The 12,868-nt window shown below is 32.3% G+C and overlaps 1 protein-coding gene across 1 annotated transcript in view; it reads left to right on the top strand.

Moving 5' to 3' along the window:
- The window catches only part of COL24A1 (collagen, type XXIV, alpha 1), a 395,043-nt gene that overhangs the window by 105,497 nt on the left and 276,678 nt on the right, over window positions 1-12,868 (top strand). The window contains exons 13-14 of the mRNA XM_011956095.1: window positions 9,553-9,606; window positions 11,697-11,741. Of these exons, the coding sequence (XP_011811485.1) occupies window positions 9,553-9,606; window positions 11,697-11,741 (99 nt within the window). The remainder of the gene's footprint in view (window positions 1-9,552; window positions 9,607-11,696; window positions 11,742-12,868) is intronic.

Consider the following 12,868-nt stretch of genomic DNA (forward strand, 5'->3'; position numbering starts at 1 on the left):
CTTGAACCCAGGAGGCAGAGGTTGCAGTGAGCCAAGATTGTACCATTGCACTCCAGCCTGGCAACAGAGTGAGACTCCGTCTCAAAAAAAAAAAAAAAAAAAAAAAAAACAACAAAAAGAAAGGAGAAGTTTGGATTGATGTTTCATTGTAGTACTGCTGTGTAGATACAATATCATTTCATTTACTATCATTAGGTAGAATCGTGTTAGAAGATGTACTTTATCACAACTATTACCCTTAAGTTTTTTAATTAATATTTCTGTTTTTTTCTAACTTTTTTATTTTTAATTTTTGTGGGTACATAGAAGGTGTGTGTAATTATGAGGTTCATGATACGTTTTGATTTCTGGGTTTTAAATGAGCGGATTTTCTTAAATTTTAGGTAGAGCGATACAGTTAGTCTTATGAGCATGGAGTGTGATTCAGTTTTAAATAGTTACAACATATAATTTATAGAACAATAGTAGCTATTTTTAGAGAAATCTGTGAAGTTTGATTAGCATTTTATACTTAGATTTTTTAAGACTCTGAATTTAAGCCCAGAAATTAGTAAATTACTTCACTTTCTGTTTTATGTATTATATGAAACAGTCTGACAGTCAATACGGTGAAAGCAATAGCCATAAAAACCTTCAAAATCTGAGTTCAGGTCTTTCTACCTATTGATCAGGATAACTTTCTTTGGACTACTGAACTGGATTCTCAGCTGTGTAGTAAAGCTTCGTGTTTCATATGGAATCGTTTGCAAAAATAGTAATCATATTATATATACATATAGCATGGAAATGGAGTAAAAGTCTTGTCTAAAATTGTCCAACGAGTTAGTAACGTTACTAATTTTACATTTGGGAAGATGTTGCTATAAATCACGTGCTCATACTGCTAGCCAAATGATCACTTATTTCTCTGAGTAAACACAAAGCATGGAATTAAGTTGTCGTGAATGAGCTTAGTGGTGTCTGTGTTTTTCTTTTAATGAACTTATAGACTTACAAATAAGAGCTATCTTCTCTTAGTATGAATATTTTATGAATGCAATTGAAATGGACACATTTTATAATAGCATATTATTTTGGTTATTCAAGAGGTAATTATTTTTTTAAAAGAGAAAAGTGTTTATTATTTAACCTCGTAATGGTATGTTTAAATTTAACATTTGTGTTAAAATTTATTTCCATTTAAATCTTATTTCCCAGAAAGTTCTTTTTTCCCAAAATAAAATGTTATGTTTACTAGATTTAATTGATATTTGTAACACACTTCTTTCTTCAATAAGGACCATTAGTTTGAAGTGGGAGAACTGTTTTTGTTAGGCATTTGGTATATTTTAGAACCAAAGATTATTTAAAAATAGTTATATTAACAAATTCACTTGTTCCTTGGTCTTATATTGTTGGCATTTGAAATGTTTTTTTCTTCCTTGTATTTTAAGCCGTTTTTGATTTCAGGATTTTAGCATAAGTACTTACTAATCACAACAATTATTGTTAAAGACCTCCTGTAATCACAGTTATTATTAGTCAATGTATGTATGTCCTCATGCTTTTGGATAGTGATGTGTAGTTCTGACCTCTTCCTCTCCTTCCCTCCTGCACTCCCTACATGTCACAATTGGATCAAAACCCTTAATGTTAATTAATATTAGAGAATACCCTGAGGCTCTCTGTGCCTTCAGTAAAACTAACCGTTGAAGATAGAGAAGCCCAAGAGGCTATAATTGTTTCATCCTTTTGCTCTCTATCTTTGGATATTTGAGTTCAACTCAAGTTCATTCTCCAAAGATTTCAGGAAAAGACAAGATAGTAGTCAATCTTAATTGATCAGGAGCCTTTCAACACCATAGAACTACTACTGTTTTGTTTTACATGCTTTAATGTCTTTATTTGAGAATCTTCTTGGAACATATCTGATGTGAATCAGATTCTTTAAAAGCCTAAGTACACTGATGCATAACAGAAAAGAAGAATCCTGTTCAAAAAATAAAAATAAAGATAAATAGGGGAGGCAGGGAGAGAGGATTTGTTATGTATTTGATAATTTTAGATTTCTTATACCTCACTCCAAGTAGCTTCCTTTTTAGTGTCAAGTTTCCAAAGTTTATTTTGTAGTGCTACAATCAGGAAATTCTATAGTTGCTTTTAAAAAAGGCATTTACAGAGCTCTCAGCTTGATTTAATCAGTAGTCTCTGTCTTGTACCAAGTTAGCCATGCAAATTTATATGGCTCCACAGACCTAAAAAATTTATGCCGGAACTGACTTGCCAGGATTGAAAATAAACATGAAATTGGAGATGGGAGTTACTTTCTACAACACCTAGAAAACTGCTGTCAGAATATTGATGTTTTTCAAGGAATTTTTCAGACCCTTAGAAATGGATTATAATCAAATCACATTACATTTAAAGTTTGACAAAGAACAAAACTATACTTAGTTTTCTTTCTCTGAAGATAAAAATATCACATCCTAGAATGGTGGGCAAAATAACACCCTTAAGGCACCCAGACTTCCGAGATGTTTACTTTTCTAATTACAGAAAGGAGTGCCCGTTCCTCTTTTCTCATATGTCTTTCTGTTAGAAGAGTGTATTTGAAGTAAACTGTATTTTGGCTTCTAAATCTAGAGTTAGAATTTCAGAATATAAAATCCTGGTGTTGGACATCTGTTACTAGTTTTTGTCTTTAGCCCAAGACAGTCTTATTGCGTAGTAGCATCTCAGATACATACATTTTGTGGAAAATTTAGGGACTCTTGTTTGTTTTGTTTTGTTTTTGTTTTAGGAAAAAAATGCAGTTAATTTGATCATAAAGTAAAACTCTAGCTAGAACATTATGAAAAAGTTGTTATTGTTAAGGGATTCTGCCTCCTTCAGGAAAAATGTAATTTATGTATTCTATCTACTTTACTGGGCAGAGTCTGTAGTAGCTATATTTGGCTAACTATAGTATGACGGGATATATGGAAGATTTCAGGACTTTTAATTAACCCCACCACAGGGTTGGCGTAGACACTAAGAAGAGGGACACCCAATGAACTACATATTATAATTTGGAGGAAGTCCAGGCAGAACATGATTGATTTCATAGGGATGTAACACCAGTGGGTGGGAATATGGAAATAATCTTCAGGGTGGATAACGTAAGGGACAACTCAAAGAGCCTTGTAGGTTATCAGAATCAGAAGTGTGAGTGCACATATGGCAGTTAGGCCTAGGTTGGGCTCAGGGATGATATTCTCTAGGAGGACGAATAGCAAGAATAAGGTGGGACCTTTATTATTGAGGGATAAAACATGATGTTGTATACCACATCTGGTTTTTGGACACAAGAAAAAGGACACAATGTGGTAATCAGTCTTTTAGAACAAGGCCAGAACTTGAATCTGGAAATTGAGGCCCAGGTTAGCATTAAGCCTGCCTTGATGCCAAATCTCCATGAATGGGGCCAGACCTACTCATGTTTCTGCTGAAGTTTAGAATTAGTCTCAATTATGAGGATCCGATTGACCCTGAGTGCAGATCAAATTGTCCTTGCTGTGAGGAAAAGAAGGGTGAAGAGATCAGATCATCACAGAATACTTCACACTCCAGCCTTTTCCTGCAGTGATCTTGTTTTATATATGAAGGATTTTAAAATACCAGTATTTCCTGGTAATATGTATTCATATGCAGAATGTGTAAAAATAACTTCTAGGTTAAATTTTAGTGTTTCTAATTCTAGACAAGTTAGTCTGATCCTGTACTTTCAATGCTTAATTTTGGAACAAATGATTTATGTTATGATTATTAATGCCTGTTTAGTATTAACCTTCTATGATAATTTATATTTATTTCTACTTCAGATTAAATATGTTGTTTCTAAACCTTCTTCTAGAAATAACAAAATATGTTCTCCTGAAGGATTTTTGCATTGCTTTTGTTTTTTAAAAATTCTGTAAATATAGTCATTGTGACCATTTTATGGTTATCTTGGTCTTCTTATTTTCCTAGTTATTTTATATACATTAAAAAAAAATTTTTGTGGAGCTAGGAAAATAATGCTTTTACTGGACATGCTAAGGAAGAAGGTTTCCACTGTTTAAACATATTTAAATATACTACCAAATGTAGTATCTATGAGTGATCTAAAATATTAATATCACATACATGTATTCAGGCCTATCAAGTCTAATAAACTTCTTTTGGTCTTAGTGTTTAATAACTACCATGTTTGATAACAGGACCATTGTTAGACCCAGGAATCAGAGAAACTTGCTGTGGGCTCTGAGCTTTAGAGGGCCCTGCATATTATACATTTAAAATACTTGAGTGCCTCTGTCATTCAGGATCCAGCACTTACCACTGGCATCACATGCCCTGTAATCCTAGACAGTCACTCTTGTTACTGTGTATTAGCTATCTATTGCTATGAAACGAATTAGATTGGTGGTTTAAAACAACAATAAATATATATTATTTTTATAGTTTCTGTGGGTCAGGAATTTGGTAGTGGCACAGTTGGGTGGTTCTGATTCATGAGGTTGTAGTTAAGATTTTGGTTAGGGCTACTGTCATCCAAAGGCTTGACTGGGGGTTGGAGGACTGGCTTTTAAGGAGGCTCACTTGCTGGCCAAGTTGGTGCTAGTTGTTGGTGGGAGACCTCACTTCCTCCCCATGGAGACCTCTCCACAGTGCTGCTGAGTATATTCAGAACATAGCTTTGGCTTCTCCCAGAGTGAGTTGTGTAAAGATACTACAGCAAGGTGATAGCTGTAGTATCTTTATGACCTAGCTTCAGAAATTACACATTGTCACTTCTATATTCTTTTGGTCACATAGGCTCACATAATTCAGGGTGAGTCTGGACTACATAAGAGCAGGAATGCCAGGAATCCAGGAATTAAAGATCACTGAGGTCCATCACTGAGACTGGGTACCACAGTTTAATAATGTTTAGGCTTCAGAGAAATTCTCCACATCTCTTGTCTGTATCTTCATGTCTGAATGCCGTGAAGGTTTGTAAGTGGTACCATTGCTGACATTGGAGACAGAAACTGCTCAAGATTGTGGTAAGGGTTCGAGAAGGGAGTAGAAGCATTTCAATAAAAGGAAAGAGAAATTAATTATCTAATTTTTCTCTCAGCATGAATGCAATAGAATCTTACATGATAAAAATATTGTTTTCTGGTAATTTAAAGCTTCTATTATCCTTTCTTTCTGTTATAATTTATTGTTTCTGAGGTAATAGAATTAGTGTGATATTTGCAACAGTTGCAATTGGAGACTGACAAGCATTTTCCATTATTAAACAATGCATATTGTTATTAAATTTGTCTTTACGTAAATATGGACAAAAAGTTCATGAAGTGTGATAAGATTTTTTTACATTGGCAATAGATGGACATGAAATGCTAGAATGATAAAGTTTGAAATACAGATATTTAGTATGATTAAGTCAAATTTTTAAAAAAGTAAATACAAAAATTTTAATACTTTTTAATTTGTTATTAATTATAATTTGTAATAGGAAGTAGACAGCAGCAGAAAATCTTCAGAGATGATCTACTTGAGTTTTTTAAAACTAGAAACAACAGTAGACTTATGTTGAGCATTACTTATCGTAAAATTTGGAAATAAGACTTTATATATTCTCTAAAGAAGATTTAATTACCAATTTAACTGGTTTTCTGTTTCTATTGATATTTTACCATAATTAATAACATACGTCAAATTTAGCAGCTAAAAACAATATTCATTTATTATCTTGCAGTTTTCATGGGTCAGGAATCTAGGTGTTACTTCACGGAGTCTTCTGCTCTAGTTGTAAGTTTGCAATCAAAGTGTCAGGCTGCATTATCATCTTTAAGCTTGACTGGGGAAAAGTTCATTTCCAGACTCATTCAGGTTGTAGGAAGAATTTATTACCTTGAGGTTGTAGAATGGAGGGCTCTGGCTTTTTGCCGGCTCACGGCTATGGGCCACCCTCGGGTCTTATAGACTGTCCACAGTTTTCAGAGTCACCCAGTTTCTTGCCACATGGACTTCTCCAACACAGCTGCTTACTTCATCAAACTCATGAGAGAAGCCTGTAGCTCCAGGCTGCTAAGACAGTCTTATATAGTGTAACATAATCGTGGCAATGATATCTCATCACCTTTGCTATATACTATTTGTTAGATTAAGCAAGTCATAGGTGCTAGCTACACTCAAAGGGAGGATGTCATAGAAAAGTGTGAACACCAGGAAATGGGAATCTTTGGAGATCCTTTAAAGTGTCCACCACACTGATCATTGGAAATAAACAAGAAAATAGAAAATTATTCACAAGTTGAAGAGATTAGTTGAATTCCTGAAACATCATATTCTTTATCACATAAAATATTTTAACTGATCAAAATGTGAAAAAGAGAACTATATACAACACAGAAGCAATGATGCGACTTTGGCATGCTCACTAGAAGGTGAAAATTACATTCATGAAACTGGCAAATTGAACAAGAAAAGCAAAAACTCTTGAGCTTTCCTATCTCTGTTGCATGATAATCCTGGAAAATGGCCGTTATGTCCTTTGGCAATGTGAGAGTATTTTTAGGAAAACACAATTTGATTTAAATTAATGATTATAATTTTCTACCAGGCAAATATAACAAAATATTTCATTCTTCAACATTCTTTCAACTGGTTAAAGAAATTATAGAGACTGTCTTTTGTATTATAAAATTAAAGGAAAAATATGTATTTTGTTACTACTGTTCCATATTTCACAAGCAATCTTGAAGACCATTTTTTGGCAATGAAGCTATGTGGCTGCAAACATTTAGGCTCATGATTAAAAGAATATAGAACCTCACCTGTATTAAAAATATTAATGCAGTTATTAACATTGAAAAACAACTGAATAAACAATAAACAAGCAAGGAAATTCAACAGTATAAAACATTGGTATGATTTTCTTTAAAAGAAAATATTATGTATCTAATAAAGAGCCAAATAATGCCTTTGTGGTATTAACTGTGCAATATTTCATAAAACAAGAAGTGTCTAGATTTCATAGAAATTATTTCAAAAATTGATAATACATGATCAATATCTAAGACAGATTAAAAGAATAAATCATTTCTATCAAGAATAGAGAATTAAAAGGAAATGTTTAATGAGTAATAAAGTGGGAAAAGAAACAATACACAAGGGCTTGGTAGGGTGGCTTACGCCTGTAATCCCAACACTATGGGAGGCTGAGGCAGGAGGTATCGCTTGAAGCTGGGAGTTTGAGAAGAGCCTGAACAACAAAGTGAGACCCCCATCTCTACAATAATAATAATAATAATAATAATAATAATGAAAAATACATTAAAAATTTAAAGTAGATATTACTCAGCTCATCTAAATTATTTCAGGGGCAAAGTCAAGGTGAACAACTAATATGCATGTTTGTGAACTACCGGAAGAATAAGAAGTTAAAATTAATGAGTATTGCATTGTTTTTATGCTGGTTGTAGAAAGTAAGTATTTTGTGATGAGGGAAAAATTGATCACAATTCTTTCCCCTCTTCTCTCTCCCATCTTCCCTCTGCTAGGTGGGGAGAAATTACTAATTTTGAGGGAGGGTGAGCCAGAGAGCAGTTTCTCCCACTGGATGCAAGGGACTGGGAAGGAGTGGGGGAAACAGCACATTCTCTAGGCAATCCTGAGTGAATTCCCAAAGATGTTTTCAGCAATCCCACTCCTTGTTCAGGTTGTTTTTTAAGAACAACTTTATTGACATATAATTCACATAGCATAAAATTCACCTTTAAATTATATAATTTGGCAGTTTTTAGTATATTCAGAATTGTGCAGCCATCATAGTATCTGATTTTATAACATTTTCATCACCCCCAAAAGAAATCCTGTACTCATTAGGAGTCATTTTCCATTCCTCCCCCACATCACCAGCCGCAGGCAACCACTAATCTACTTTATGTCCCTGTGAATTTGCCTGTTGTGGACATTACACAGTAATGGAATCATGCAGTGTGTCCCCTATACTTTTATTATTTCAGTGAGGTTTCTGAAAAACCTACTTATGATCTATCTAAAAAAATCAATCATCTCTTATGTTTCAGACTTACTGTAGTATATATTTCCTCTACTTTTTCCATTACCTGTGTGTCATAAATACTTTCAAATATCCATGTTAGCTCATACTGAATAGGATAATATATTGCAGAGTTGCAAGTTGTTGACAACAAAATTTGACTTCCAAAGACAATGAAAGTAAAATGCTTGCTTGAACTTCAACTAACTTTGAAGGGAGTATGGCTGCAATATATTTGACTACACAGATGGTTTTTACATTATCCTTTGATTACAGAATAAGGGAAACTGTGCTTCTAGTAAGAGTTAACTATATTTTAGAAACATTGTACATTTTTTCAATTGTTAAACTATCTTTTAAGTTTAACCTATTCATTTTTGTTCTGGGAACCAGTAATTTTTGGCAGTCTGTTAAACATAATATTTAATACTGACTTACCTAAGTAAAGAGATTATAAGAATCTAATGATAGACTTTTATTTTTGTTATTCTTGGTTTTTGTAAATGAATATTATGAAAATATTTATAATAGTAAGTCTTATAAACATTTTTATAAAATAGCCTCTTAAAAAGTGAGCTTTAAAGTTGAGGAATGGTAAATCTTTAGAGAAAAATGTAGTTTTATAAAGTAAGAGTAGCTGAGCATTGAGTTATTTTACAATAGAATCTACAATGAGAAGGTTTGTTATTTTACCGTCCTTCATAGTTTTACCATGTAGAATTCTCAATAGGCATTTGGGAAACTTTTAATTTTCACCTCATTTTAAGTTTGTAGTATTTATGTGTATTATTCCTTTCCTTAATAAAACTGTACTTAAAGGATTTTTTGTTTTACATGTATGTCTTAGAATGATGATTTAAAGTATTCAGTGTAGCATAGTTGAAAAAGCATACTCTAGAATCAGTCTGCCTCCATTCACATTTCTGTCCCACCCATCTTTAATGGTCTAACGTTGAGCAACTGACCTACACTCTCTGTGCTTTAACTTCCTCAACAACAATGTGAGAATATTAGTATCTATTAAATAGACCTGTTATGAAGATGAAATGAAGTGTGTATATATAATTATGTGCATAAAGCCTTTAGCACATGGTAAGTACTTAATAATACTAGCTATTTTATTCTCTGTGGCGTGAGTATAGGAATAGTTTGGAATAGCAGAGATAACTGAAGATTTTTCAATCAGAAATCTTCATTATTTTTCCTTTCATTTGGTGATTTTTTATGTATGATGAACAAACTTCAGTTTCATTTTCTGTATATGTTATGTGGCATATAAAATAATTTTATAACATATAGAAATATTGTATTTAGTTTTTTATTTTTTGAAATATTGTATTTAAAATCAATTAAGTGTGTTACGCAAAAGAATGTGTTTGTTGCATTACAGTTTAAGAGTTAGGAAATAAATATTTTCTATTACTAAATTCTTTATTAGAAAATACAGCAAAAATGAATTCTTTATATATGTTGGCATTCTTCCTCTTTCCCTGTGACAGGGTTTTCCAGGTGACTTTGGAGACAGAGGCCCTGCTGGTCTTGATGGCAGTCCTGTGAGTACATTATGTTGCAGTCCATAATGCATTCTAACATCATTCGTATTATCATTCTTGCATTCTAACATCATTCGTACTTTATAGCACTGCACTTACAGTCCTTATTATAATATCTGTGAATAAACACTATTGGAAAAACAATCTCCACACGACTGTGCACATTCCAGTTTATGATTTTTCAACTTGGCAAATAAGTCAAAAATATTTCAAATTTCATCATGACATTCAATCTTTAATTATTTTGATGATGTTAAATAGATATAACTGCTTAAGTAAAATATTAAAAATATATGATCACAATATTGGCTCATATACATGAAAGTACCAACAAGACTTATATAAAAATTGTACACTCAGTGATTGCTCTTTGGATTCAAACTTGTCATTGATCCACCTTACTTCTTAGTGTTTTATGGAAAATTATTCTACTTTGGGATTTTTTAACTGTCAATGTTCAGATTGAGAAAGAGTTACTGTCCTAAAATTAGTTTAATTATATCATCAAAGAATGACGATGGATTGCTATTTTTTGGCACTAGGTAGAAACGGCTTTAGCTTTTGCCCTTAGAAAGCATCCAATAGCTATTTCCCAATCTATGCCATTTACATATTCTTTTCATAATTTTAAAGTGAGTTAGAAAAAAACACAAAATCTCTGTAGCCTAAATTGGGAATAGTTCCAATAATTACACATAAGTAAATCACTAATATAAAGGATTTAAATAGTTTGTTTTTCTTCTTTTTTACTTCTGTTTTCCAAATTAAAACTATATTAGCTCATTCAGTGAATTCAGCCAAGGTTTCATTTGTTATAAGGCATAGCAGATAAGAGTAGAACTGATTTTCAAATACATTGTTAAAAACTTGAGTGATGTTTTAAGTGGAATGTTTACCTTTTTTTCTTGCACATGATTCTGAAGAGTATTTCAAGCATAATAAAGTAAGCATTATTTATTTTTAATACCATTTGTGCACTTGTGTACCTAGTGTGAAGCTATTTTACATAATTTTTTGTCAGTTACTATCCACAAAATCTATTAAGACGCCTAGAATATTTGAAGTTTTCTTTTAAATTAATTATATCTTAATTGATATATAATTAATTTATATAATTTAATTAACATTAATTAATTAATATTAATTATATAAAGTATATTAATATTAAAAGTTTTCCTAGAATATTTAAAGTTTTCTGCTCTTCGTTTAAAATATAATAATGTTTCTTCAGAAGCATTTTGAGTTTTTAAAATCTTTAAAATACAAGAGTCAACTGGATATATTTAGTTTACTGGTTTATAATCCCCTATAGTATATTCTCTGCCTTTGTTTCAGAACAGAATTTGAAATGCAAAAAAAGAAGGACATTCATGTACTTTGTGCCTTGTAAATAATGTGACAGTGACATAAAGTGAATTAGGAATTATCTTAAAGACTATAAAGTGTAATGACAATGAGTTCAAAAGACCAATCACAAATCAGCTGGAAAAATTAATAATGATCATTAAAAATCTGATACTTACATAAATAATTTAACAGTATTGAAAATTTTATAATTTTTATAGTGCTTTTACATATGACAAATTTTATTGTGATTTTTACAATGAGAAGATATATTGATATTTCTGTTTTAATGAGAAAAATGAAGATTAGAGAATTTAAATAATGTACTTCAAAAGAGTCGATCGTGTTTTAAGCCATCTGAAAATGTTTTTCTAATCCTACATGCTGACCACCTGTCTTTTCATAGAATAGATAGCCTAATTAAATGTACAGTGTTGATTATTGATGGGATTTACTTCCTTGGTTAAATACGTAGGAAGCAGACAGGACTCTACTTAAGCTAGAATTAAGTGGTAGTCCTGGCGTCCAAAAGGATTTAGCCAAGGGCACTTGTGAAGAACATAAACGGCCACCATGGGTTTGTCCTTCTCAGGAGGATGCGTAAGATTAGGGCAGTTTCAGAAGTTAGCTATAATAGAAGGTACATTTTGATGTATTCTTAGCTAGAAAGTTTTTGTGTTTATCTTCAGAAATACCCTCAGTTGGGAATCAAATTTAATAAGTATTGCACATTTCTTTTACAACAGGGACTTGTAGGTGGCACTGGCCCTCCGGGGTTTCCTGGGCTTAGAGTGAGTATCACTAAGTATCATCATTCTTAAAAATATATTTTATTGTGCAATTTATGTATGTTAGATGTGTTTTGGAAACTTAGGAAAATGAGAAGTTTTACTGTCTTTATTGGTTATCAACCTTGATTCAATGTATTTTTCAACCAGATATGAATAATTAGACCAGTAGTGTAAGTCAAAAAATTAATTGTATTTTATGACAAGAAAAAATAATGATATATTTTTATAGACCTGTATGTATGTGTTTGTACCTGTACACTAAAGGATACCTAAGACAAAAGTTTTCTCAAAAGCATAAGACATAGAAGACCCACTTCTTTCCTTTTTAAAAAATTGTCAGTTATTTTCAATACGTAATAGTTGCACATATTTATGGGGTATATGTGATATTTGTTACAAGAAAAAATGTGTAATGATCAAAATGTGAATAATTGGTGCTTGTATCACCTCAAGCACTTATTATTTCTTTGTGTTAGGAACATTCTAATTTCACTCTTTTATTTTATTTTGAAATCTGTGATCAACTATTGTTAAAAATAGCCACTCTATTGTGCTATGGAATACTAGATCTTATTCTTTCTAACTGTATTTTTTAATATATTTATCATCCCTTTTATATCCTCCACCCCTATCCTTCTCATATATTTAGCTCCCACATATTTGTGAGAACATGTGTTAGTTACCTTTCTGTACCTGGCTTATTTCACTTAACATAATGTCCTCCAGTTCCGTTCATGTTGTTGCAAATGACAGAATCTCATTCTTTTTTTATAGCTGAATAGTATTCTATTGTTTGTATGTACCACATTTTCTTTATTCATTAATCTATTTATGGACACTTAAGTTGATTCTGTATATTGGCTATTGTGAATACTGCTGCAATAAACATGGGAGTGCAAATGTCTGTTCAATATACTGATAGCCTTTCTTTCAGTCTTCTTTCCCTTATCTTTAGCTGTCCCAAAGCACAAGGTGATAGCTTGGTCAAAGAAGTCATGGCCGGGCATGGTGGCTCATGCCTATGATCCCAGCACTTTAGGAGGCCAAGGCAGGAGGGTTACTTGAGCTTAGGAGTTTGAGACCAGCCTGGACAAGATGATGCGATCCCAACTCTACAACAACAACAA

Source organism: Colobus angolensis, unplaced genomic scaffold (genome assembly GCF_000951035.1).
Source record: "Colobus angolensis palliatus isolate OR3802 unplaced genomic scaffold, Cang.pa_1.0 Scaffold41, whole genome shotgun sequence".
NCBI classification, from domain to species: domain Eukaryota; kingdom Metazoa; phylum Chordata; class Mammalia; order Primates; family Cercopithecidae; genus Colobus; species Colobus angolensis.